This window comes from Neolamprologus brichardi, chromosome 6, assembly GCF_056152115.1.
Source record: "Neolamprologus brichardi isolate AB-2024 chromosome 6, ASM5615211v1, whole genome shotgun sequence".
Taxonomy (NCBI): domain Eukaryota; kingdom Metazoa; phylum Chordata; class Actinopteri; order Cichliformes; family Cichlidae; genus Neolamprologus; species Neolamprologus brichardi.
In genome coordinates this window covers 23284179-23311406 of record NC_142109.1, presented here as the reverse complement: position 1 = coordinate 23311406, position 27228 = coordinate 23284179, and the positions used below count along the sequence as shown (strand labels likewise).

At 42.4% G+C, this 27228-nt stretch overlaps 1 protein-coding gene across 5 annotated transcripts in view; it reads left to right on the top strand.

Moving 5' to 3' along the window:
• LOC102775704 (myosin-10) overlaps positions 1 to 19319 on the top strand; it is a 64766-nt gene extending 45447 nt beyond the window's left edge. For all 5 annotated transcript variants that reach the window (XM_087841865.1, XM_087841868.1, XM_087841866.1 and 2 more), the window contains 27 exons: positions 1042 to 1235; positions 1346 to 1467; positions 1932 to 2001; positions 2655 to 2815; positions 3996 to 4104; positions 4432 to 4563; positions 4722 to 4928; positions 5448 to 5585; positions 7271 to 7394; positions 9282 to 9453; positions 11549 to 11761; positions 11915 to 12059; positions 12153 to 12359; positions 12447 to 12551; positions 13094 to 13246; positions 13612 to 13860; positions 13944 to 14156; positions 14279 to 14491; positions 14606 to 14767; positions 14854 to 14982; positions 15080 to 15168; positions 15310 to 15433; positions 15753 to 15842; positions 16451 to 16569; positions 16662 to 16770; positions 16862 to 17034; positions 17967 to 19319. In XM_087841865.1, coding sequence (XP_087697991.1) covers positions 1042 to 1235; positions 1346 to 1467; positions 1932 to 2001; positions 2655 to 2815; positions 3996 to 4104; positions 4432 to 4563; positions 4722 to 4928; positions 5448 to 5585; positions 7271 to 7394; positions 9282 to 9453; positions 11549 to 11761; positions 11915 to 12059; positions 12153 to 12359; positions 12447 to 12551; positions 13094 to 13246; positions 13612 to 13860; positions 13944 to 14156; positions 14279 to 14491; positions 14606 to 14767; positions 14854 to 14982; positions 15080 to 15168; positions 15310 to 15433; positions 15753 to 15842; positions 16451 to 16569; positions 16662 to 16770; positions 16862 to 17034; positions 17967 to 18114 — 4070 coding nt within the window. In that variant the 3' untranslated portion in view covers positions 18115 to 19319. The remainder of the gene's footprint in view (positions 1 to 1041; positions 1236 to 1345; positions 1468 to 1931; positions 2002 to 2654; positions 2816 to 3995; positions 4105 to 4431; positions 4564 to 4721; positions 4929 to 5447; positions 5586 to 7270; positions 7395 to 9281; positions 9454 to 11548; positions 11762 to 11914; positions 12060 to 12152; positions 12360 to 12446; positions 12552 to 13093; positions 13247 to 13611; positions 13861 to 13943; positions 14157 to 14278; positions 14492 to 14605; positions 14768 to 14853; positions 14983 to 15079; positions 15169 to 15309; positions 15434 to 15752; positions 15843 to 16450; positions 16570 to 16661; positions 16771 to 16861; positions 17035 to 17966) is intronic.
• Positions 19320 to 27228: the final 7909 nt, after the last annotated feature.

The following is a 27228-nucleotide window of genomic DNA, read 5'->3' as shown; positions in this document are numbered from 1 at the left end:
AATCACTCAAAAGTGCTGATGTTGATACTTAGGTATGTTACTTCACAAGAGCAACTCACACTGTAGTTTATTTTAAGAACGCATACACCATCCTGCTCTCAGAAATACCTAATAGAGCACCAAATCCACCACAAAATACACAGAAAACTGAAAACTATATTAATCCAGCTGCTTTGTATCTAGCTGTTCCCTCTGTTTCCCACACATATATTTTAGTGAGGCAGGCCACTCTAATATATTTTCCCATCCCACTATAAAAAGAACATTTTTTGTTTCTATTTTTTCATCATCTAAGAAAATAACACCATCCATGATCAGTTTAGTGACTAACAACCCCCTTGCTCTTATTTAGAAGGTTAAGTCACTGCTAACTGGCTACCCATGGCGTTTCCCATCTCGTGTTTCCCATAACGACTCGCTTGTTGGCAAAGTTGTTGTTGTTTATGTTGTTGTTGGTGTCTTCAAAATCGTTTGGCAAGAGGATCTCTTAAAGAGGCGGCTGATTATTACTGTTCAGTTATTTATTAATGTAACAGGTGTAGTTCTCTCTTATTTTGCTAGTCATGGTTAACCCTGAGTTAACACTGAGTGATGCTTTTTAAAATAAGTTATCAAAAAGTATATGCACTGTTTGCTGTCTTATAGTTACAAAACTTTCTTATTATAGCTTTAATGTTATTATCTTAGCAGTATGAAAGTGCAGGGTTTTTTTTATCAAAGGCACTGAAATATTGAAAAGCATGAATTTAGCCGCCATCGAACACCCACAGAAAGGTTCCTCTCACCACGGAGTCGTGTGTGTATACAGTGTTTAAACTAAGAAACAGTTTGGCTTAATGTTTCATCTCCACCTGCAGAAACAAGCGATACTTTTAGACTCTTGACTGCTGCTTTGGTAGACTGCCTTCATTTGATAGTTTTCATTCATCTGCACTCGGTCATGTAGCCACATTATGCCACCGTGCTGCTACCACTTGTTCCTGCGGTGACCATCTCAGAAATACACAGACTCACAATAATATGTCCCCGTCACCCCTCCAGTCGACCGCATCGTGGGCCTGGACCAGGTGGCAGGAATGAACGAGACGGCGTTTGGTGCCACCTACAAAACGAAAAAGGGCATGTTTCGTACAGTGGGACAGCTCTACAAAGAGTCACTCACTAAGCTTATGGCCACACTGAGGAACACCAACCCCAACTTTGTCCGCTGCATCATCCCCAACCACGAAAAAAGAGTAAATACTTTTACTATCTAACTTAACTAAAGTCTGGGACTCATTTAAAAAAATAAAATGTGGTAAAGTTTCTGTTTCTGTATTTAAGAGTGTATCATTTCCTCCTTCAGGCTGGTAAACTTGAGCCTCACCTGGTTCTGGACCAGCTCAGGTGTAACGGAGTCTTGGAGGGGATTCGTATCTGCAGACAGGGCTTCCCCAACCGCATCGTCTTCCAGGAGTTTAGACAGCGGTGAGAAACATCACCACTTTTTTTAACTCCCAAAAGGTTGATTCTGTTCATCTGGACGTAGCGTTTTCATTTGGAGAAACGTTTCATCACTCATCCAAGTGACTTCTTCAGCCTCAGCTAACTGCAGGTTTCCCCAGTCTGCACAATGACTGAAACTAGTCCACTGAATGAACAATGGGCTGTGAGGTCAGCATTATTATGCAAATTGTCATGACCATTGATCAACAACCTCTGATCAACAACCATTGATCAATCAACCAATGGCCCTGAGAACCATTCACAGAGAGTTGGGGAACGGCTGCAATCACAGCACAAAAAACGCTACACCCAGATGAACAGAATCAACCTTTTGTGATTTACTTACCTGGATAATTGAGCATCCAAGTAAACAAAATTTTAACTCTTTCTTTTTTCTTTTCAAGAAGAAAACTCACTTATTCACACTTTGTTCTCTTTGCACACAGATATGAAATCCTTACACCCAACGCTATCCCCAAGGGTTTCATGGATGGGAAACAAGCCTGTGAGAGAATGGTAATGCTATCTTTCCTGATCCTGTGATGGTTGTTGGATATATACACCACTGCTGATAGGAGAACACTTCTGACACATCCAAAAACAAAGTGAAACAGACTTCAAGGCTCAGTCCACACTGATTCAAGGAAACTTTACATTTAACTCATAAACAGAAGCAAAAACATTTACAGGTTTGAATATGCCCAGGACGAGCACTGACTGGACAGTCAACCTGGAGGGGCTGTTAGGGGGTGTCAAAATGTTAATTTGTCTTTTTAAATGTTTTCTAAACTTGACTAGACAAGAGTTCTCATTAATACAACAGCTTTAAGTCTTAAACAAAAGAAATCAAGCCACATACCTCAAACCAAGAGAAAGTGAGTGAAAGTGAAAGTGAAAATTCACTCCACACCACATATGAATAGAGTTCTTGGGTCCAGAACGATTTCTGGATCTGAAAATTTGTGACATTTTCTTGGAAGTCATCGAACTACCAGTTTTCATTTTACCCCTCAGCCATAAAAGGCTGAAACTAAAAGTTAAAAGTTTGTAACTTTTTCTTTGATCCTGCTAAAAAAAAAGAGTCTGAACAAATCTATTAATCTCTGTGGTAGAGGTTGTTTAAGCCCATGCAGTTTATTCATCTTCAACTTATTGTGTTCCTTTTATAGATCCAAGCCCTGGAGCTGGACCCCAACCTGTTCCGGATTGGTCAAAGTAAGATCTTCTTCAGAACTGGTGTTCTGGCTCATCTGGAGGAGGAGCGAGACCTGAAGATCACTGACATAATCATCTACTTCCAGTCCGTGTGCCGTGGATACTTAGCCCGCAAGTGAGTCTTTATATCGCTGTATGTGCTGCTACATATGGGTTATTCCCATATGATAGTTTACATCCTACAGTCTACAATACTCAGTCGTTTGCACCCCCCTTCCTTTCCTGTACTCTCTGGCTGACCTCCTTGTAGTATTGCTAGTAAGTCACCTGTCACATGCTTAATCAATCAGAGCCTCTAGCAGCTTCTTGTACCCCAGTGTATTCGTTTTTACGACTCCCTGGAGAGCCTATATTTTTGAGTTTCTGTGGTGAGAACAAGTGTAAAGGTTTGATGCCCAGAATGCACTTTGGGATAGAGATCCAGCTGCTCAAACCAGCCCCCATGGTGGTCTGAGGCAACTGGTTCAGCAAGTGTAAATGTATCTGTGGTGTTTGTTTGCATGTTTATCTTAATGCTTCAAAATATTCTGTCATGTTTTATTAAGCCCGGGGTATTCAACATATTAAGAAAATCAAATAAAAGTGATGTGCAGGTCATCGTTTTTATTGCTGCGCAAAAGAAGGAGCGCCACTATTATTATTCTGTTATTATTCATGTCTAAAATACAATGATGAAATGCGCAGCTGGAAAATGAGAAAATTTTAATTAGGTAACTCTTGTTAATAGAGCTGGAAAGCTTTTCCGCTTTAGGGAGCATTACAGCGAGTAAATGCTCCGAAATAAGGAAGGGAGAATGGAAGCTCACCGGGAATGGAAGAACTGTGAAAAAATCAAAAACTTCAAAGATCAGAAGATACAACATGAGAGGAACACACAGTGGCTGCAGTGGACACTGTTCACTGTTCTTAACATTTCGCTCTTCTCCGCGGCTGGCTGACGGCCCAACAACAGCACAAACACGAGTAGCCCACAGGCCGGGTGTAACACATACTTTGTACACTCCCTCTCTGCAGATGGGACATCCCCGAAGTGCCAGTGGAGAGCAAACATGCCACCATTGCTGAAACATAAAATTCTGCTTTAGGCGGACCATGCACTGCTCAGCACAAAGTTGCACTCTTAACCACATACCTGTACTTACAGTCTTGTTTTTTTAACCGGAAAGGTGGTGATATGTCAGTGCACCCTAACATACAAATTATTATTTTAAAAAAGTGGTCAACTGATGTCGCTCGGCTATAGTGCAACAAAAACAAAAAAGCTCAGATATTGATCTCTCATTTTGTTCTCTTAGAGCCTTTGCTAAGAAGCAGCAGCAGCTGAGTGCCCTGAAGGTCCTGCAGAGGAACTGTGCTGCTTATTTGAAGCTGCGACACTGGCAGTGGTGGAGACTCTTCACCAAGGTGAGAACCACGACACCAACCTCTGACAGCAAAAGATGGCTCTTATATCGCTCGTATCAGCCCTTCAACTCTGCTAAAGCCCTAAGGCCCTACTTTTTCACAAATCAGTGTTCAGATTTCTCTGGCAGAATTTCTTAATCCAAACAGTCTGTCTGTCTATGTTAATCCATTAATTACATTAGAGGGAATAATTACATATGGCAGGAAAGTGCTGATAATAAGAAAAATGCTACTTGCTATAGTAAAACTACTGGCTTTCTACCATTAACCGGCCAGTATGACCGTGAAAAACATTTTTGTGTCTAATTTTGTTCCTCTCTCACTCAGGTGAAGCCGCTGCTGCAGGTCACCAGGCAGGAGGAGGAGCTGCAAGCCAAAGACGAGGAGCTGGTAAAAGTGAAGGAGAGGCAACTTAAGGTGGAAAATGAGCTGGTGGAGATGGAGAGGAAACACCAGCAGGTAAAAACATCTCAACTTATTAGTAAATCTTTCTCCTGAATTATAATTTATTAAAATCTATTGATAACGGCTTCAGGGAAATTGCACGTTCATAGTTTTTGGAAGGACTTGTAGCCGTGAAGGTGGTACACATTTTCTGAACTGTTTCTTCTGTCCAGCTCCTCGAGGAGAAGAATATTTTAGCAGAGCAGCTCCACGCAGAGACGGAGCTGTTCGCCGAGGCTGAAGAGATGAGAGTTCGTCTCCTCTCCAGGAAGCAAGAGCTGGAGGAGATCCTTCACGACCTGGAGTCCAGGGTGGAGGAGGAGGAGGAGAGGAACCAGAGCCTGCAGAATGAGAAGAAGAAGATGCAGTCGCACATCCAGGTTTACATCATCTCCTCTTTATATAGTTTGAAACACAACCTTCTCTCATTTTTCTATTTGATGCTTCAACACCCAGCTAAGCGTTTACACTGTAACAATGGTGAATGCTCATTAAGTTTCAAATACTGAAGTCGGCATACCCATCATCTGTTTGTGAAAGATGATTTTTTTCATTTGAATATTAAATGATCCTAAAGACACTTTTCCTTGTTTTTATTTTTTAACCTTATTTTAAATGTGATATCTCTTTTGTTTGTGTTGTTCAGTTTGTATATTGGATGAAACCCAGAGAAGCCGATGAAGCAGATTAACTCTAAAGTGACTTGAAGCATTAAAAATGAGGATGTTTTTTTCCTATTTTCCTTCGAGATCACTTGGTCATAAATATTTAATCTGTACAGATGTGGTTGTGATTTTGGGCTTTAAAGAAATGAGTGTGTTAAACGTCCATCTGTATGGAAACTGCAGATTTTGCCATCTTCATGTTACAAATGTTTGTGTGCCGTGTTGTTCCTACAGGACCTGGAGGAGCAGCTGGATGAGGAGGAAGCTGCAAGACAAAAACTGCAGCTGGACAAAGTGACCGCTGAGTCGAAGATCAAGAAAATGGAGGAAGACATTTTGCTGCTGGAGGACCAAAACTCCAAGTTTCTCAAGGTGAGGCAATTTTAGCTGAAAATGAAGGTTCAAACAAAACCCAGAAAGTAGAGGAAGCTCTTTAAGGTGGAATCATTAAAGGCTTATCGGTAAATACAGTTTTACTACTCTGCAGTCATGTCACAGAGTTAAATACACAAACAGGCTGTAAGGAAGACGGAAGGCTTCCTTTCAAATACCATGAAGGTTGTTTGACAACATTCAAGTCAGTTATTAAAGTTGAATTAGGGATGTCTGTGCCTCAGGAGGTAGAACATGTGGTCTACTAATCAGAAGACTGGTAGCGCTGGCTGTTCTAGCCAAGATGTTGAACCTGTTCATCAGAGTGTAAGTGTTAGATAGAAAGATGGATAGAATGCTGCTAGTGTGAATGAGTGAACAAGACATGTTGTATAAAACCTCATGTTAATTCAGTGAACATCAGAGACAGCAGTAAATTACACTGTATGCTGTTCCTCAAACATCTGAGCAAAACATTTAGAAACTGAAGTCTGTTTTTACAGACTTCTTAATAAGTGAACACGGGCCGATGCTGGACACAAACAAGTACAAACTCAGACTGAGGAAGGCCTTAAAACTGATTAGCGTCGGCTGCAGCTCTTCCTCTGCCTGACGGTGACACGTCGCCTGCTACCTTCAATAGCAGCCTGTGCAATGAAGGGTGCTGCTGTCTACCATCTGCTTTCTAATCTCATCACAAAGCTAAATAGAGGAAATGGTTAGCTGTGTGGCACAGTTAATAAATGGTGTTGGTTATAGTCCCACCAGTTAATAAGACTTTGAAGTTCATGACTGTTCCTCCTCAAAGTAAAGTGTAATGATGCAACTCAGATAAAGTAGAAGGTCCTGCAATTTTTCAGTCAGTGATTACAGTTTATTATACTAGATTCTGGTAATTGGAATGTTATTCTGCAGTTTATAAATGTGTGTGGAGAGCTGTTTACTTACGTTTCAATCAATTTGGTCTGTAACCAAACTTTTAAATGTGTGCAGAGAGAGAAGTCTGTAACTCAAAGGTTTAGTTTCCAGTGTCAGGCCTCTAAATACCACCACAGGGAACCTGTATATATGATCACAGTGGTGGATGCTCATGTTAAACACGGCCAAAGTTTCAAAGAATGAGCTGAAAGATAAAACACTCAGTTTCAGATATTTGTTTCTACTTTTGGGTTTGAATTATGTCACTGAGAGAGAGCCACTACCATCTCATCATTATCTCAGCCACACAGCTCCAGGCATCACTCGCCTGCCTCTTAATCCTTTCTCTGTCTTTTTTTGAGAGGGGCAGACAATCAGAAGAAAGTTTGTTTGAAACATCGGGTTAGCTAAGAGGGCAGAATCTGAGGCCCAGTAAAAGATAAGTGAGATTAAAAATAATGATGGGAAAACAGCCTGCAAAACAGTATTAAAGTAAAACTAATGAGTTTTTCCTTCCCACTGTCGCCAAATTCTTGCTCACAGGGGGTCGCCTGATTGTTGTTTTTCCTCTGTATTATTGTAGAGGCCTTGAGGCAACTGCTGTATTATTTGATTGACTTGATTGTGGGGATTTGTTTGGAGGCTCTCAGTATTTCAGTAGTATCCATGGACTGACCCCCTGGCAATAAAGTACTGAGACCTTTTCGCGTTTATACAGCAGTTGCAGATCTTGAGTCTTGATGTTTTTGGTTTTTTTAACCCAACAGGAGAAGAAGCTGCTGGAGGACAGGATCGCCGAGATGACCTCCCAGCTGACTGAGGAGGAGGAAAAAGCAAAGAATCTCGGCAAGGTCAAGAACAAGCAGGAGATGATGATGGTTGACCTGGAGGGTAAGATGCTACTAGCAGGCTGTTACCGGCTCCGTGTGGGGTCCAAAAATAGAAAATGTCTACCAGGACACACACAAAACAGGGCTGTGTGTAAAGGGTAGACGGGGGTGTTGGAGTTTAAATAAGCCAGCAAGTTCCAAACTTAATAAAAATAGAACAGCACAGAGGTCATTTGGGACACGCAGTATGACTGTTAATGATTTAGTGTTTACAACTGTACAGCAAGTTAATTGGCAGCTAATATGATTACATGAGTGTGTTTTCCCACTTTCTAAATAGCCTTTTCCTTGTGACAGGGGATTTCTAAAAATCACCCCGCATTTCTTCAGCTGAGACACCTGAGTTAGAAAACACAAACACTGCAGTTGTCTTTTACTCGCGAGGACGGTCATAGAGTGCTCTTCCTCGCAGGAGGCACTCACTAGGGGTGGGGGAAAAAATCTATACTGTGTAGTATCGTGATATTTTGTTTGCTAATAATGTATCAATACAGGGACAGCAGAAATCGATATGTTGTTACAAAAAAGTTTTCGTGGACTGGAACATGCTCTGACTTCAGAGCATGTTGATCCTTTTTCTGAGCAAGAATCCTGACATTCCTTCACTGTCCAAATGTGTTTAACTTTTTTTTTTGGCAGCAATAAACATGACAGTTTACTTATTTTAATTTAAGACATGCTTTATTTTAATTAAGTTTAAAACTTTTTTATTTAATGTAAAATTATATTTTGTTTTAATTTACTTTCAAATTCTTCAGTTGCTGAATGGGCTGCATAGTTTTCATAAATTTCATAGTTCAGAATAGCTATAATTGTACCAGATGGTTGCATTCAGTTAAGTTGGACTAGACTGTAATACAAACCGTTCAGTTTGTCAACAATAAAACTGACTGAAATGAGAGACTGAGTGTGAGACTTTGATATTAGATTAAATGAATATTGATAAAGTTTACCTTTATGTACAGAATCTGAATATTGCAAAATATTTTTAAAAATTGCAATAATATCGTAACGTGCGTTAAGTATTGTGATAATATCGTATCGTGGGATGTATGGTGATTCCCACCTCTAGCACTCACGGACTCGCGCTGTATCACCGTCTGCGTTCTTTATTTATACAAGCTTGTGTCTGTGTGTGTGTGTGTACAAAGATAACAGAGTTATTCTAAGAACTCAGAGCTGGAGTCTGCATGTTCTTACAGAAAGAGGAAGCTGTTAGTTGTTTATCACACAAGAGTTCATGTCAAAAGTCACGTAGACATTTGCTTAGTGATCAATAAAAAACACATTTCATGACGCTGATCACACTATATAAAATTTCTCCTGACATTCCCTCCTGAAGATCAGAAAATGAAATGTACATGTTATCAGTAAGTAACTACTTGTCTTTCACATTTTCAGTCACTACATCATTAGTTGCACTTCATCTTCATCTATCAAATAGGAAAAGAACTCTTCATAATCTTCATCGGTTTGTGGTACATCTGCATATGCTGTGAGTGATAAACTTATCATCTGTGAAATTACAGCTTTTAAACAAGGAATAACACAAGTAAAGAAAAGCTAAATAAAACCAGGGAAACTCCAACGCCGATTAACAGTCTCCTTATAATCCGAAGCCATGTTTAAAGAATGTACATTATCTGGTATGTAAGTGCAGCATGTGGTGTTGAATAAGACGCACAATCCTCCTTTCTCAGCCAGGATCATTTCCAGTGCTACACGATGTTGCATATGCATATATGGCTGCTGCATAACTTGTGAGCTTACTCAGTGATGAAACAAAAAAGTTTAACTCCAAACAGAAAGTTTGTTATGATCAGTGACCACGTTTGTATTTGTGTTTGTGAAACATGCTGATATTCCATGTGGTTGTGCTTCCCTTTAGAGCGTTTAAAGAAAGAAGAGAAAACACGTCAGGAGCTGGAGAAAGCCAAACGAAAGCTGGACGCCGAGACGACCGACCTGCAGGACCAGATTGCGGAGCTTCAGGCACAGATAGAGGAGCTGAAGATCCAGCTGGCCAAAAAGGAGGAGGAGCTACAGGCTGCTCTGGCCAGGTCAGTGGCAAACATTAAAATGAGTGTGTCACACAACCTCCACGAAACGTAAACAGTGTCCCAGCACAAAACCGCCTCTTAAAAAATATTTTTAAAAAACCAATATGAAGATTTACTGAGAGGTGCAGCTCAGCAGCAGTGAGTCAGCTTGAGAACAAAGCTCGCGATTTTGTTTTTTTGCCACATTAAAAAAAAAAAAAAGCAACTTTTTGCTGAAGTATTTTTATAGCTGCTCTCTGCAAACCTACGCTTGCGTGGTAATGTGTAACTGATAGTGCTGCTCATTTCAGGAACAGAAATCCTCACGCGCAACTATACTGCACTGCTTCCCGTTTCCATGACAACAGCACTCCATCGTTAGACTGAAATAGCCATTCAATAACAGACACACGTGCAACTGTGAAATTAAAGCGGCGAACGTGCTTCAGCACTCAGGCGCTCTGAGGCGTTTCCTCAAGCGACGGCGGCTCGGTCCTTTCGTCTCAGGGCAGCCGCGTCTGATTACAGGCACACTGATGTTGATTGATGCGCTGCGTGCACAAGGAGTCAAGAGCAAAAACGGGCTGTCATCATGTTTTAACAACTCTTAAAGCACATGATACCACACAAGACAAAACGGAGTTTGTTTATCACACAGGCAGATGGATATATTCTGTTAATATTACTCCAGAGTTTCTGTCTTCTCTTAAGATGGATCACAAGTCATATGGAGTGAATATTAGCTTCTCATACTTTAGATGTTGCATCTCCCCCACCTGGTACTGTTTGCATCTAACCTCCAGCTAAATATTTTCTTTATGTATTTATTTTCCACAGCAGTTAAATGTCCACATTTGCTTTTATGTTTGATTTGTTTTCCATATTTATCCTTCATAAAACTGCTAATGAGGTAAACAGCTGTGGAGGCGTTTTCCTCTGAAGGTCAGCTCTGATCACTTTAATGGGACTTCTTAGTGCTCCCCTCCGTTCAGCAGACACGGGGTTTGATGGTAAACATCTGCCCGACCAATTCCACACACAGAAATCATCGGTTTAGTCACAGCCGCACATAATTAGGCTTTCATTAAAGCTGATGTGCTTCATTTTGAGTTCAGCAGCTATTCTGAGAACAATCCTGTCATCTTTGACAGATTGGAAAACGGAGCATTGCAATTATATGGGAGTCATTAGTGCTTTTAATCAAAGCGGTCTCACTGTGTTAATTATAAAACTGAATCATTTTGACTTTCAGTGTGTTTAATCAGCAGATTTGTACATTAGTGAGGAATGTCGCAGGAACGCTGCAGCCAGCACGAGGTTTACTTGGACGCACATCCAGCTGCAAACAAATCAGCAGTCCCATCACATTTTCCTCTTCTGATGAGGAACACACACACACATACTCACACACAGCTTCAGCTGTAAACAGTTTGCCACACTGCCACCATGTGTGCACAGGTGGCTATCTCAGCCTTGAAAGGACAGCAGGGACTTACCTTTCATTGAATTCACTTCATGTTTTTTTTTCCTCAATCAAACTCTGCACACAGTCATATTTGGTCATATTTGTTGCTCTCAGTGGACTTTCCAGCTCATCAGTTGGTGCGAAACAGCAAACCACTGACAAGAAAAATTATTGCTTTCACTCAGTACTTCACACATTACATTAACCAGTGGATTTTGCTGCGATGAGCTGCTGCGTCACTGTCATTGTTTGACGTCTGCATACATGTCGGTTCATTGTAGTGTTGTGTCTGCACCAACAGGAAAAATAACATCTACCTGGACCCTCAAACTCATCCTGTGATGATGAAATTTACTGAACTCGAACCCAAAAAGGGGCCTTGCACACTTACGAGCATGAAAACAATAAATGCTAAGGATCTAAATTGCGTAAAGTGTAAAGAGCAGTGAAGGATGTTTGAGTGAGGAAGTCTGTTTAATGTCTTCTGAATGATGTCTGAATTGAAGATACAAAAGTGATATAGAGAGAAAAAAGGAAATGTAGAAATGCAGATCATCAGTTGAAGGTTTGAGGAAATGTTTGAATTTGATTGAATTCTCTGATTAAGACCTTCTTGGAAAAACTGACATGCGTTTGTGGGTCTCCAACTAGGTGTGATGAGGAGTCTGTGCAAAAGAACAACGCTTTGAAGCAGATTCGGGAGCTGCAGGCGCAAATAGCGGAGCTTCAGGAGGATCTGGAGTCTGAGAAGATGTGTCGAAGTAAAGCTGAGAAACTCAAGAGAGACCTGAGTGAGGAGCTGGAAGCTCTGAAGACTGAGCTGGAGGACACACTAGATACCACGGCTGCCCAGCAGGAACTCAGGTGCTCATTAATGCTCATTTATCAATGATGATAAAGTGAACCTCACAGTTGTTATACGTCACGTAGCACTATCTGTTCTATAGACTTCAGTCGGCGTCCATCTTTATATGCAGTCCTGTGTTTTTAACTGTTTCCCACGTGGATGATCTCCAGGAGCAAGCGAGAGCTGGAGGTGGCAGAGCTGAAGAAGGCCATTGACGAGGAGACCAAAAACCACGAGGCTCAGATCCAGGACATGAGGCAGAGGCACGCCACAACACTCGAGGAACTGTCCGAACAGTTGGAGCAGGCCAAGAGGGTGAGCCGCTTAAACCTTTCTAACCTTTAAGGTCTTCAGTTTACCTTCATACATGTCACTAAAAGCTTTTTTATTTTTATTTGATCTGTGCAGTTCAAAGCTAACCTGGAGAAGAACAAGCAGTGCCTGGAGAATGACAACAAAGAGCTGGTCTGTGAAGTGAAGGCTCTGCAGCAGGCAAAGACTGAGTCGGAGCACAAGAGGAAGAAGCTGGAGGCTCAGCTGCAGGAGTCATTGGCCAGGGCCACCGAGGTGGAGAGAGCCAAGGGAGAGCTGGCCGAGCGCTCCCACAAGCTCCAGGTAAATGCCAACGCGTTGTTGGGACTGATTTTCCTTTTTCTTTTTTAAGGGAAAGTTATGTTTAATGTGTTTCCATTTGTTTGTCAGACGGAGCTGGACAACGTGTCTACTTTGCTGGAGGAGGCAGAGAAGAAGGGCGTTAAACTGGCTAAAGAAGTTGAAAACCTGAACAGCAAACTGCAAGACTCTGAGGTACGAAAGACCATCAGCGTCGACGTTTCTGCCTGAATGATTTCAGAGCTGCAGGAGACGTGTTCAGAAATCATCATTTTACCTGATAAATCCTCTGTGGAGCAAGATTATTATGGTTAATTAAAACTAAGCAGAAATAAAACCACAAAAACATTTAAGACAAGTAAATTGTTTACATACCTGTTATCAAAAAATGACAAATACGTCCATATTACAGTTTTGAAAAGTAAAACAGATACTGAAGCTAAATAAACCTGAACTGACTTGAGAAAGAAATAAAAAGTAATTTCAAAAAAACTAAAGTATAATAATAGTTTAATACTTTTGGGTGCTGGTGATGTGTTTGTGCTTTTTAGACAAACCTCATGTTAATCAACATTAAGCTTTCTAGTGAAGCCAATCAGCTTTCGCTTCTGTATTTCTCACACATATCCAACGAGGACAGCCTCTGCTAAAGTATCAGCGTATTAAGACTAAAACAGGTGTAACTGCTTTTCGTTTGTCTTTTGACCATCGTTTCTGATCGTGGTTTTTGCGCGTAGGAGTTGCGGCAGGAGGAGACGCGTCAGAAGCTGAACCTGAGCGGCCAAATCCGCCAGCTGGAGGCGGATAAGAACAACTTGCTGGAGCAGCAGGAAGAGGATGAGGAGGCACGACGCAGCCTTGAGAAACAGCTGCAGAGCGTGCAGGCTCAGGTACATATTCACAGTAGGGCACATCTGACGCACACAAACCAGTCAGGCAGAAACACCTTCGAGGTACCGCTGAAGCCGAGTGCCAGGAGAAGGGCCCGGCAACCGTTTACAGCTGTTTACCTGCTGTGAGCACCTGTCGCTAAGGTGCAGCACAGCATGCAGACAGCTGTAACTCAGTGAGGCTTCACAGATAAATGAAGAGAAAATCTGACTCACTTCAAAACATGTGGTTCGGATTAATAATTAATAAAACTATTATTAGCATCTTCAGCATCTGCAGGTGAACCTCAGCTGATTATCTCTCCAGCACACACTGATGGGGCACCAAAGGTCACGTCACAAATATTTCTAAAATGTCTTTGTAGCTGTTTGAGACAAAGAAAAAGTTGGAGGAGGATGTGGGAGCAATGGAGGGTCTGGAGGAGGTGAAGAGGAAACTCCAGAAGGACATGGAGCTCACCAACCAGCGTCTGGAGGAGAAGACAATGTCTTCGGACAAGATGGAGAAGACTAAAAACCGACTGCAGCAGGAGCTGGATGACCAGATGGTGGAACTGGACCTCCAGAGACAGATCGTGTCCAATCTGGAAAAGAAGCAAAAGAAGTTTGACCAGGTACCGGAGATCAAACAGAGATGAGATATTGAAGGTCTCTTACGGTTTGTTCAGTGTAATGAAGGCTCTGTTATCTATGTTAGATGTTGGCTGAGGAGAAGACCATCTCTGCTCGTTACGCTGAGGAGCGCGATCGCGCTGAGGCCGAGGCCAGAGAGAAGGAGACCAAGGCTCTGTCGATGGCCAGAGCTCTGGAGGAGGCCTTGGAGGCCAAAGAAGAACTGGAGCGGTTTAACAAACAACTTCGTGCTGAAATGGAGGATTTGATGAGCTCCAAGGATGATGTGGGGAAGAATGTGAGTAACCTTTTGACCTCTCCAGTGACACTGCAGATTAAGATATGTTTACATGTCAGAAATACCTGAAAGTTTATTGTGCAGCTGTGTCACATTTTTGTCACTCCTCTGGCTGCTAACAGGTCCATGAGCTGGAGAAGTCCAAGCGTACGTTGGAGCAGCAGGTGGAGGAGATGAGAACACAGCTGGAGGAGCTGGAGGATGAGCTGCAGGCCACAGAAGATGCCAAACTCCGTCTGGAAGTCAACATGCAAGCCATGAAGGCTCAGTTTGACCGTGACCTGCAGGCCAGAGACGAGCAGGGCGAGGAGAAGAAAAGAGCGCTGGTCAAACAGGTACAAAGTGGCCGATGATCCTGAAGGACTGACGCCACATTTTTAATGTGCTGTGTATCTTCATTTACATCATCAGAATGACAGTGTTTGCATTAAGTTGTTTTTTTCTTGCAGGTACGTGAGATGGAGGCGGAGCTGGAGGACGAGAGGAAGCAGAGATCTGTGGCTGTGGCAGCCAAGAAGAAGCTGGAGATGGACCTGAACGAGCTGGAGGGTCAGATCGAAGCTGCCAACAAAGGCAGGGACGAGGCCATCAAACAGCTCCGGAAACTACAGGTACGCAAATGTTTGCTTAGTGTCTGTCCTGATTTTCAATTATCTCAGTCTCTAAGCTGGTCCGTATCACGTTGCTGCTCCTGCAGGCTCAGATGAAAGACTACCAGAGGGAGCTGGAGGAGGCCCGAGCCTCCCGGGATGAGATCTTCGCGCAGTCCAAGGAGAACGAGAAGAAACTCAAGAGTCTGGAAGCTGAAATCTTGCAGCTTCAGGAGGTGAAGTTCTGACTTTCGCCTTTTGTGGTGATAATCAGAGTTATTTGTGTGTAACGTCTGAAATGCTAAATTATCTTGTGTGTGTGTGTCTGCGCAGGACCACGCAGCTTCAGAGAGGGCCCGTCGACATGCTGAACAGGAGAGGGATGAGCTGGCTGACGAGATCTCCAGCAGTGCTTCTGGAAAGTCAGTATGAACATGTAGTTTTTCCAAACTTCATATTAATAATTAGCCAGGTTTTATGTGCCCCTCAGGGATTAAATGGTTTGTTTTATAGTCTTACAATCGCTGTAAATCAGTAGAAATTTAATAGAAACTCTGCGTCAGGTCGTCACTGCTGGAGGAGAAGCGGAGGCTGGAGGCTCGCATCACCCAGCTGGAGGAGGAGCTGGAGGAGGAGCAGGGCAACATGGAGCTGCTCAACGACCGCTTCAGAAAGGCCAACCTGCAGGTAGGCACACTAAATAATCAGCAGTGTCACAAACTTTATCTGGATGTAATTCAGCTACTGGTTGCTAGGGAAAAATTTATATTTCCTAACTGGTTGTCAAGTGTTTCCTGGAGGTTGGTGGGTGAAGCGAGTGACACAGAGAACGATGTACCAAAAACCTCTTGATTGATGAGAAAGGATAAGACAAACTTGTGGCGTGCAAATGTTTCTTTTAAACCCTAAACACAGTAAAATTAAAACACCCATCAACGTGTTTGTCTGCTCTCTCTTTTTCCCACAATCCCTCTCACCTTCCTGCCGCGCTCTCTCTCTCTCTCAGGTCGACACCCTGAATACTGAATTGGCAGCAGAGCGCAACACTGCGCAGAAGAGTGAGAATGCCCGCCAGCAGCTGGAGCGACAAAACAAGGTCTCGTAGACTTGAAGCTTATTACGGTGTTTATCTTTCTCATTTCCCTTCTGTTTACACCCTCCTGTACTACAAGCTGTTCTCTTTTTCATTCCCACACATCATCTCATGTTTTTGTTTCTTTGTTTTTAAGCATTTCACCTCTCTTTAGTACATGTGAGCCCAGCCCGGGAGCTGCCACCAGTCTCCTCTGAGGCCTAAACCACAGCCTAAACTCTATTCTTCCACCATCTGCCATTATCTACTAGAAATCCTGTCAAAAAATCTGAATGTAGATTCCTTCCTTCACATTTCTAAAGCTGGATAGGAGTCTTTGCCAGGACGATTCTGGCCTCCAGGCCTTATGTTTGACACCCCTGATCTATACTAGAGGCAGCAGATCAGGACACGAGCATTTCGTTTTTGGGGGTTCAGTAGCACAATGTGATCAGATTCAGATTCCCTGACCCGCAGCTCTGCTGTAACTCTGCTGCAGAGTGTACGTTACAGATGCACCAGCGGGATCAGGAGATACGCGAGAACATGATCCTTCAGGTGCATGAACAGGACCTCCTGATCACAACTCTAAACTAACAAACTGAATATTTGCTCTGTTACCATGAACACAGGAGCTGAAGTCCAAGCTGGCAGAGCTGGAGGGGGCTGTCAAGTCGAAGTTTAAGGCGTCCATCACTGCTCTGGAAGCCAAAATCCTGCAGCTGGAAGAGCAGCTGGAGCAGGAAGCCAAGTAATCCAGATGTTAAAGAGCAGATTTTAGATCCTTTTGAGTAGACTACGATAATTTGGTCATGTTTACCTTTTCTGCTATTAAACCTCCAGGGAGAGAGCGGCAGCCAACAAAATCGTCCGACGTACAGAGAAGAAACTGAAGGAGGTGATGATGCAGGTGGAGGACGAGCGTCGTCATGCCGACCAGTACAAGGAGCAGGTACGGACACACAGGAAATGATTAGGCTTTGCTCCGTCTGCATTCACACTGCCGGTTTTCTACAACTTCTCACCCTCCATCTGTGCGTCAGATGGAGAAGGCGAACTCTCGCATGAAGCAGCTGAAGCGTCAATTGGAGGAGGCGGAGGAGGAGGCCACTAGAGCAAATGCCGCTCGCAGGAAGCTGCAGAGGGAGCTGGACGATGCCACCGAGGCCAGCGAGGGTCTCACCCGAGAGGTCACCTCACTGAAGAACCGCCTCAGGTACAAAGAGGACCGCGATTAACCGGTTTTAAAAATAACCCAGAACCTGAACTAGATACCGAAACAGGGCAGAGATAAAAAACACAGAGTGGAAACAGCCTGACCCAGTAATAATCGTGATCATTATTACTGGGTCAGGCTGTTTGCCAAAGTTTTGATCATTTAACTTATTATTCATTTTAAGAATCTGCTAAACTCACTTCACCAATCCTCCAGCACACCCTCATCTTGTTGACAGCTCTCATTCCTGCATGTCATTCCTCCAATATGGTGATGGAGCCGGGAGGCGATTGAGTAAATGGATTGGTACTTATAGATCACATTTCTACTCTATTTTAGCACTCTCTGCCACAAGTCTAATTCAACCTTCTTCCAACCATCCACACTGATGGACGCTTCGGGGGAAACTCGGGTCCAGGGTCTTGCCCGAGGATACCTCATCACACAGACTGGAGGAGCCAGGGAGGCTCCTGTCTGACTAAACTGTAGTCAGACAACTACGTGATCTCATTTAGTTAATATTACTGCAGCTCTTTCACTTTGTTCAGGTACACAGTGCCAGTGATTACACTGGTACTGTTACCAGACTGGTCAGTCTTAAGGTTTTGAAGCTGTGGCTTTCATTGCCGTGTGTTTACAGTCTGCTCCATCCTCCATCATAATGAATGAAAATGCAGTTAAATGTGATGTTATGTTATGTTAGCATGTAGTTGTGTGAGCAGCGGTCACAGTTTCACTTTTGTAGTTGATCTTAGCGCCCGCTGGAGCTCCTGAGAACCGCATATGTCTTTCAAAATAACAGTTTTCCTGCGTTTAAGCCAATCACATCACCTCCCGGCTCTTCTTCCACCACAGTGGTATCTCGTCATCCCACAATCTATGTTTTCTGAAATGTTGGAGGTTTAAAGCTTTCTTCCGTTTGTTCTGCCCAGGCGTGGCGGTCCAGTCAGCAGCTTCTCCTCTGGCCGCTCAGGCCGGCGCAACCTCAACTTGGACGGCGCATCCGTCGACATGTCAGATGACGACGCAGACAGCCGCTCCGGCGACTTTAACGAGACGCCAAACACCAACGTCGAGTAACCGCAGCAGCGACCGCCTCTTTCCTCACCCCACCCTTTTCCCCCAACTGTGTCTCCCCCACCCCCAAAGTCCACATGGACTCATCTCAAACCACTCAGAAGATCAGAGCGATGAGAGGTTTCTATTCAAGCTGGGCGGAGCATGCCTGGCAGCCCTTTTTTTCCATCCGTCACATCTGCAGGGAAAATCCACCACCCTCCTCAAAGAACGCCTCCGATCCGGAGTGCCACGGGACAAACGGACACTTCTGCCTTACTCCGTTCTCCTCTGACAAGCTGCTAGTCCTGGCTCGTCCGTCAGCATCATCTCAGCATCATAACCCTTACACCTGTCCCGTCCCATCAGAAATCATCAGCTCTGCTTTTTAGGTACAAAGTGCTTTTTATACAAACAAAACTCTGCGTGTAGGCAAAGGTTGTGAGGTGTGCGCACATCATGTCCGTCATGTGACCGCAACTCATACTGAAAATGCAGGACTACAAGGAAAAGTGTCTGACTCTGGTGTTTTAAGTGTTCTGCTCACTCGTCATGCAAAAGCCATCTCTCACCTGACACGCTCCCTCCATCCAGTGTTCTGAATGACTAAAACCTAAAAGCCCACACAAACCAAGGTCACTGTGGCCTCCGGACAGCAGCGCCGGCTGCTTTTGTTGCATGAGTCTCTTTCTGACGATGTTTCTTTTTCGGCTTTTACACTGCAGCACTTATGGGAACAACTAACATCTCGGGACATGCAATAGAAAAACACAGACTCTCAAGTGAAAGTATATTACTGTGAAAACAAACAAAAAAAGAGGTATTATATTTTCTCTGTGGCTTCATCTCAACATGTAATAAAAGAATGTCTCGCTGGGTTTTAACTGGTTATCTAAAGCTAACGACCTGTCCTGTGGATTGGCCCGAGCCGCGAATGATGCACCAATGCTGGAACATGCACAGAACTGCACAGAGAATTCAAACTTAAAGCCAACAAAGAGGAAAGAAGCTCAAACCGGAAACACTAAAGCTGCACTCAGTACGACACTAAATGGTTGTAATCACGTGCTCCGATTAGACGTGAAGATTAAAACTAGTCACCTTATCACCACATTTACAGTGTTTGTGCTCAGCCTTGCTTTGTATTACCTTTAAATTGACTTTATGCTATGATTTGGTAAAACATATACTGTAAATAAAACTGAAAAATTCAAGATCGCAGACGTCAACATTCAGCAAGCATTAGCTTTTCTCTGATCTTTAAGAAGCAAAGGTGTGATTTAACAACACTCGACTGCTGTTACTGAAACACTCACTGTCAGCTGGATGGAGAAATATTAACATTTTTAAGCCAGCACGGACAAAAAGTCTCAAGTGCCTGAGACAGATGTTCGTCTGCCTGGGCCAACCCAAAAACCTCATCTCTCTATAGCGTCACAGGTCAGCCCCGGGGTCTCCTCCAGGAGGACAAGCCCAGAACACCTCAGCTGGCTTCTTTATACGTGGAGGAGGAGAGAGCTCATCTGAGAATCTAATACAGGCAAAATGTGGGCAAAAGTCCCATAAAGATGGCAGCAGGAAGCTTGGTTGACATGTAACCCTGAGTATTAATGTCGCCTATATTAAATATGTGAATGAAACAGGCATTACAGGCTGCTTTCAGCTCAAGACAAGTTTAAAAGTGTAGATGGAGTTGGAACAGAATCTGACTCTGTAGTCTACACTCCTCTCTGTATTGCAATGGTTAAGTTGCATTGTGGGTAATGTAGGCACCATGAGGAGTAATGGTGGTTTTAGTGCATCAGTTTGGGTCCATTTATTTTAAAGACATCAGTCGAGTTCCCCTTAAATACTTCTTGTCTGCACTGGTTTGTAATTTCAAATAAAAACAGATCTCAAAAGTTTAAAGAAAATATTTTTCTTTCTTCAGCAAGATGATTAACAGAGTGTGCTGAAAAAACCCTCAGAACATCAGTGAAACACAAATCAGCAGATACAAACTATATTTTGCGACTTTAATCCCAAATCAAGACCTCTGACAGATCCGATCAAGCACTTGTTCTTCGTTCATTACAGGTTGTCTGAATTCAAGGGTTTTTTTTCCTTAGTTCTGCTTTATCTCCAGCAGCCTCCACAGTGTGAAAACCACACGCCAGGGCTCCCATATCCACCACCTGTGCCCATTAATGGCAGACTCCTGTGCCCCCTCCCTCCTCAAACGTCAACACTAAACAGTATGTTTCTTTAAAAGTGCCTTAGACACTAAATAAGAACATAAGCGGGCAAAGCTTCCTCACAGAGGTAACAGGTACATCAAGAAGAAGATACTCAACACTTCATTTTGCTTTCTTTTCTTTTGTATTGTCGCCGTGCTTTGTATCATCATATCCACCGTGTACCTCTGCGTTTGTAATATCAGCCTAGCTAGAGCGTGTGGGTCAGAGTCAGTATTACAGTATTATGATTAAACTAACACGAGAAGCAGAGCCCTCTGCGGCCTCATTTCCCCACGTTACTCTCATGCTAAGCTCGTTTCTCCTCCTCAGGCGAAGGCTTCGCACATTACTGTGGGAACTGATGCGCTGCACAGGATGCAATTTGGTTGGAAGCTTTAACATTCACTAGTAGTCAACTCTGTTTTCTTTTATTATTATTATTATTATTATTATTATTATTATTACCACCACCACCCAGCTGGCTGTTGACAACCAGGCGTTCAACTGCAAATACTCTCATCATTGTTATTTCTTGTATACCTGTATTTCTAGACGGTGATTTTTTTGTTTTTGTAAAAGGAAAATAAAGCATATTCATTGTAACTGTTACTCTGCTCTTGTATTTTCTGTCTCCTTTTTAACAAACTGGTTATTTTTAGGCTTGTGTCATTAACCCTTTAGCGCTCCGGTCAACCAATTGGTAGAGCACATTTTCAGGCCCTATATCTAACTGAGGCTTTCACTGAAATTGACCTACCTTGTTGAGTCTTTTCTACCAATTGGTTTTTCAGCTGTAATGCCAAAGAAATCCACCAGAAGGCACTGTGAACGGAAACTGTTGGCTCTTCTTATACCTCTCCCAACCAGGAAGTCAGAAACAAAAAACCATCCAACATATTTTGAGTGTTTTTGATGAAACTAAGGTAGGAAGATATAATTGTTTGATATATGTGTTAGAGGACTTACTAAACAGATGTATGTCACTTGACAGCATTAAAAAAGTGAAATTCAATGTTAAATTATTTTTTTTTTAAAGTGGTCAAAGTGGTAAAGTGGTTTTAAAGTGGCTCTTTATGGTGCTAATGCTAACATAACCTAAATGTTATTAAAATTGATTATTTGCCATAAAATCAGACCATTAGACCCATTTTGTTTATCCATTGCTATTGATAAATAACATTAAGTGTTAGCACAGCAAGATTATGCTGAAATAGTAGTAAGTCATTTTTGTAATTTAATATTGTAAAAATCAAGAATAACGTGGGAATCACAAATATCACAGCTGATTACCTTTTAACCAAATTACAGTAGCTGGTAAATTAATATTAGTAAGTTTTCAAAATTATAATTTTCATGTTGAACAAGTACTATATGGACGCTAAACAATTATATGGCTAAAAATCACATGGTCCTGTGGCATGATACTCATGATAGCATCCACCTTCAACCACAGTGTGTTTGAGGTCATGGTTTCATATGAAGCCACAAGGGCTGGCAGTCTCCACCAGTATATTGCCAACAAACCAGATGAGTGGGGCTTTAAATTGTTCTGCACAGGAAGTTCATCTGGCATCATCCACGAATTGCTGCTGTATCAAGGGGGGTCTACATTCTTCAATGCTCCCCTGAGTGAAAAGGAACAGAAGCTACCTCTCAGGGGCCACAGTTGTAAGGTTCATGCTTCTTTCATCGGTCAAACGGTGGAGCAAAGAGTCCAATGCAAAGATCACCATTCCATGCCCATCACTCATCCCTGTATATAATTAGCATATGGGAGAAATTAAACTTTCTGATATGCTATTACACCTGTATAAGACAAGTTACAAGTTGAGGAGATGGCATATTCCACTTTTCGGATACATCCTTGACTTGAATCTAGTCTACAAGAGGGACTGTGCTCTACTGGACCAGAAACCGATGGCTCTCAAAAGGTTTCCACCTGGCTGTGTCTGAACCAAGTTAGCAAGCCAGCATCTAGAGTTGGACAACCATGATTCAGCTCTCCAAGACCACAGACTAAATGCTACAGACCCCAAAGACCAAAACAGCAATGTTCACTGGCATGCTACTAGAAATAAACTGAAAAAGAAGATTTATTCATAACCAGTGTTGGGTAAGTTACTTTAAAATAGTAACTTAGTTACATTACTAGTTACTTCTATCAAAAGTAACTCAGTTACTTCAAGTTACTCGTTACTTTCAAGGTAACTAGTTACTAGGGAAAGTAACTTTGGTTTTACTCAGAATTTTCTTGTTAATGTGTTGCTTCCATAACTTTGCCAGTCTTCTAGCTTCCTTACTTGCCACAAGTGCACTGTGCCACCTACCAATAGAAAGGAAAAGATAATGTGCATATTTCCACGAGAGAAATCCCACGCCTGGACCGTCATTGACTGCTGCCATGATTCTAGCCTATGTCACAGCGTCATGTGCGCCTTTTACATCCAACACAAAAACTGCAGTCGTGGTGCTTTGATTGTACTCAGAACTCGGAAATTCTGCCTTCTGAATAGGAAGATGTAGGTAACACCAGACTGCAGATGAGCTGCATACAGGGCTGGACGGGGACAAAAAATCGGCCCGGGCATTTTGACTAGAGACTGGCCCACCATTATAGGAAAAATCATAAAGCCTTTGAATGAAAACAAACGCTGTTGTGACAGTGATGTACACTGTTTTGATGGTATATATGCATCAATCTATCAATCGTTTGTTGTAAGATTCAGATAATTATTTTTTAAAAGCGAGACATTTTAAATGAGAATAAGAAAGAAAAGTATTTCTTTCTGCCCACCTCTCCCTGTTAATGCCCTACCTGGCCCCCCTGGCAAAACTTTGCAAGATCCGCACCTGCACAGTTACCAGTCAGCTACCTAAAAAGGATCCTGGTGTTATTTGTCTCTCAGAAACAGTTCATAACTTCCCTTCAACTCATTTATGTCACCTAAAAGGTAAACCTGTTTCTCCATCACCTGTTCAGCTCTGATGATTCAGTAAGGACGTCTCCTGGTTTCATGTTTCCCTCTCACCAGATAACCAAACCGACATCATGACCAGCAGCTTTTTTGCAGCTGTGGCTCCAGCAAACATCAGCTGATACTAGAAATTAATATTAAATAAATTCTAATAACAGCTGATCAAGCTTAAACGTGCTGCTGTTGTTTAACGCGACATCGGCTGGTTTCCTCTTTCTGGCGCAAAGTGGGCGATAAACAAACAAGAGAGCCGATCAGCTGATCATTGATCAGTTTCATGATTGAAGTAGAAACGGGAGAGGGAGGGGAGAGAATGAAAGAAGAAGAAGCAGCTGTGCAGCAAACACAGAATAACTCCAGCTTTGTGCCTTTTTCATTGTACCTGAATTACGGGACAAACTGTTCCTTTTCACCTCAATGAGAAACGCCTAATATTTTCTCTGAATACCAGACGGGACGGTTGGCAACTCTAATAACTTATGAACAAAATAAAGTTCAACATTAACTTCATAGCACCCACCCAGCTGTATAGAAACTTCGTCATGCTAGCTAGTACGCAGTACGGAAAAAGTCAGAATAACGAAAATAAACTCCACCTAAACTTGGTTTATATCTGACCCAGATAGACTGCAGGTCATAACCTCTTACCTGAAGTTCAGTTCACACTTGGACCGGCGGCCACCTCGGGTCTCTTTTCCTTCTGCGTCCCCTTTCCCTCATCCACCTGCTGGCCTCCACCATTTGCCAATGTTACAGAATCTGTGGAAGCTCCGCGATAGCCACCACACGAAGTAACGAGTAACGACCCTATCTAAATCCCAGTAACGACTAACGCGTTCCTGATTTTGGCATAATAACTAGTTACCGTGCTCGTTACCACAATAATAACGTAGTTACTGTAACGCGTTACTTAATAACGCGTTAGTCCCAACACTGTTCATAACACACGTGAACAGACCCAGGAAAACCGAGTTAACGATAAAAACGGTAACAAAATAACGCTAAAAACCCTGAAAACCATACATTTCACACCCGAGCCTCAACTCTCGCGGCCCGGTACCAAACGACTCATGGACCAGTACCGGTCCGTGGCCCAGGGGTTGGGGACCACTGATCTAATGTACCTGTATTTGCATTACATTTCATACTTTTACCATAAAAGGACATCTCAACCGTATGGTAGAGATCAATATTTTAAAAACTACAGGGTCTATTGAAAAAAACAATTATTGATTGTGGTTATTACTCACCCAAATCAATAAGAAATGCAAACAAAAAAATTCCATTGCTTTTTTCTTTAGTTAAAAGTATTACATTGTTTGCTTGTAATTTTAGTAATGATACAAAGGCAACTCTAAAGGGTTCCTGTCTCTGTGTTTTTATATTTTTGATTTAAGCAGTTAAAACTGATTGCACTCTACTTAGAATTAGTGATAATCTGCGAGCATCATAAATACTATCAAAAACACAGGTTTTTAATATTGAACCATATATCATCCTTATTCATCTTAATCTTGGCTTTGTCCAGCCACTCAGTTTATCCGCTTTTTATGCTTATCTCAGTTTTGATTAGCTGCCCATCACAAGCAAAAAGTTTCAACAGCAGGTGGGAGAGGTCTGATATTGGACAGAGATCACTTTTCTATGACATGACAAAATAAAATTTAACACCTTTACAGGGCCGCTCTCTGATCCGCAGGTATCAGGCGTACCTGCGGTTCCTGAAAAGTACATGAATTAAGGTGTAGAGGTACTCAATGTTGCTCTAGAACAAATGTGTCAAACATAAGGCCCAGGGTCCAGAATTGGCCCAGCAGAGGCACCTATCCAGGTCATTGGACGGCTTTGAAATTTCCAAAGGTCAGCATGAATGTTGTTTTGGAGTTTTTCCTACTGTTAAAGGCCTCACTCGCAGCCACTAGCAATGACAGAATAGTCGTTTTTTTCACAATCAAAATTTGTTTCCTACAATGAGTCAATATTTGAAGACTAAAACTGTAATTTTACAAATTTTCTCACAATTTAATCTGAAAGAGTTGGGCCAGGTCTTTTTCTTTGCTCCAGCAGCATTTATGATGTAGAAAAACTGAGCCACTGTTGAAATGTACTTTTTCTCATATTAAGATGCTGCAAGATATTAAATGCGTAGTTATTCCTCCTTACTCTGACAGAAAGGAAAGTTTCACTGGTTCATCAAAGTGGTACAGCCCATGAAATAAAAACGGTTTGACAGAGCTGACACAGCAAAAACCTTGGAGGAAGACAGGAAGTGGGGGGGGGGGGGGAAAGAATCTGGACACAACATTAAAACCACCTGTTTTAATTTCATAATGGACACAAAAATAATCTACAAAAAGACCAACTCAGATAACCAGATAACCACGAAATATAATTTTTACCCCCCTCATTTAAAATTAAATAAATGTCACCCACTGCTCCAGTCACATGACTTCACAACGACACGCATGGGTTTACATGTCGGGGAAATAACCTCACACATACACACACAGACCAGCAGCACCCCATCAGGAGGAGCTACACAACAATCTTTGGCGTCGTTCTCGGTGCAGCCGGTCAGCCAGACACAAGTGGAGGAGGACAGGGAGCCGGTGGGTGGAGGAGAGACTCAGGAAGAACGGTTTCGTTAACGGAGGTATTCAGCTGAGGGGAGCTTTCACTAGCAGCGTTCAGACAGGGCAAAGCTCGTTTTAGTCTCGGGGTGTCAGCCAACTTTTCACAGTTAGCCTGCTGCCAGTTAGCCTGCTGCCAGTTAGCCTGCTGCCAGTTAGCCTGCTGCCAGTTAGCCTGCTGCCAGTTAGCCTGCTGCCAGTTAGCCTGCTGCCAGTTAGCCTGCTGCCAGTTAGCCTGCTGCCAGTTAGCCTGCTGCCAGTTAGCCTGCTGCCAGTTAGCCTGCTGCCAGTTAGCCTGCTGCCAGTTAGCCTGCTGCCAGTTAGCTGGTTAGCACTGGAAGCGATTTGAGTTCAGCAGCACATCAAAACTGTTCAAAAACAGTGGTATTTGTTTGCTATTTGCATCTAATGAGCTTTTACATTTTCACCTATGTACTTTAGTTAAATTAGTTGTCATCCACAGTGCTTATAAAAGCTTTATCATCCATACTGCTGCAGTCACATAATGGCGGCAGAATCATTGCAGACTGATGGATTTAAGCAGGTTTAAGCTAGCAGCTCTTCAGCTACTGAAAACCTTATTAAAAGTTCATAAATCAGCTGTAGTGGTTTTAGTATTTTAATTTAGATCAAATATAAAACAATCCTGATGCTTAATCTAAATTTTAATGATGTATGCAGCTGTGTGTAATAATATTGTACATTTAGCTTTTTGAGGCTAAAGCCATTTATTTAAGTGTAGAGCATCCATGAAAGAGTTTTTATATACACATAGTTATTATTAATAATATTTTTTTAAATCTGCATACAAAACTGTTAGTGACAAACAGTTATTGGGCTTCCTCCAGGGGCGGGGTTGAAACACTGGTAATGATAATTAAAAATACACAACTCACCAGTTTTTACTAAACCATAAAACACATTTGATATCAAATGTACAGAAATAACAGACTTCTGTTAGAGTAACAGAGTCATTGCCATAACTATACACGCACACCGAGGACAAACCCTGAGATACTGTAAAGGGGAAATGCCATTGTAGTATTCATAAACTGTTGTCCAGCTTATTTTAATGACACCACCTGACCAATGCTACTTTGCTACATGTGCTGCAGACAGTGCTGCAGACAGTGCTGCGTGTATTGCAAATAGTGGACAAACTGTATGATGATAACATTTTAAAATATATAAATATATCTATGAGAGGCCAACACTGGTCTGTGTATTGCTTGGCTGTGTAAAAATAAACTGCGGCTAATTCAGACTGGAGTGTTTGCTCTGGAGGGGGTTGTAGTACACCAGTATTGTTACCAGATG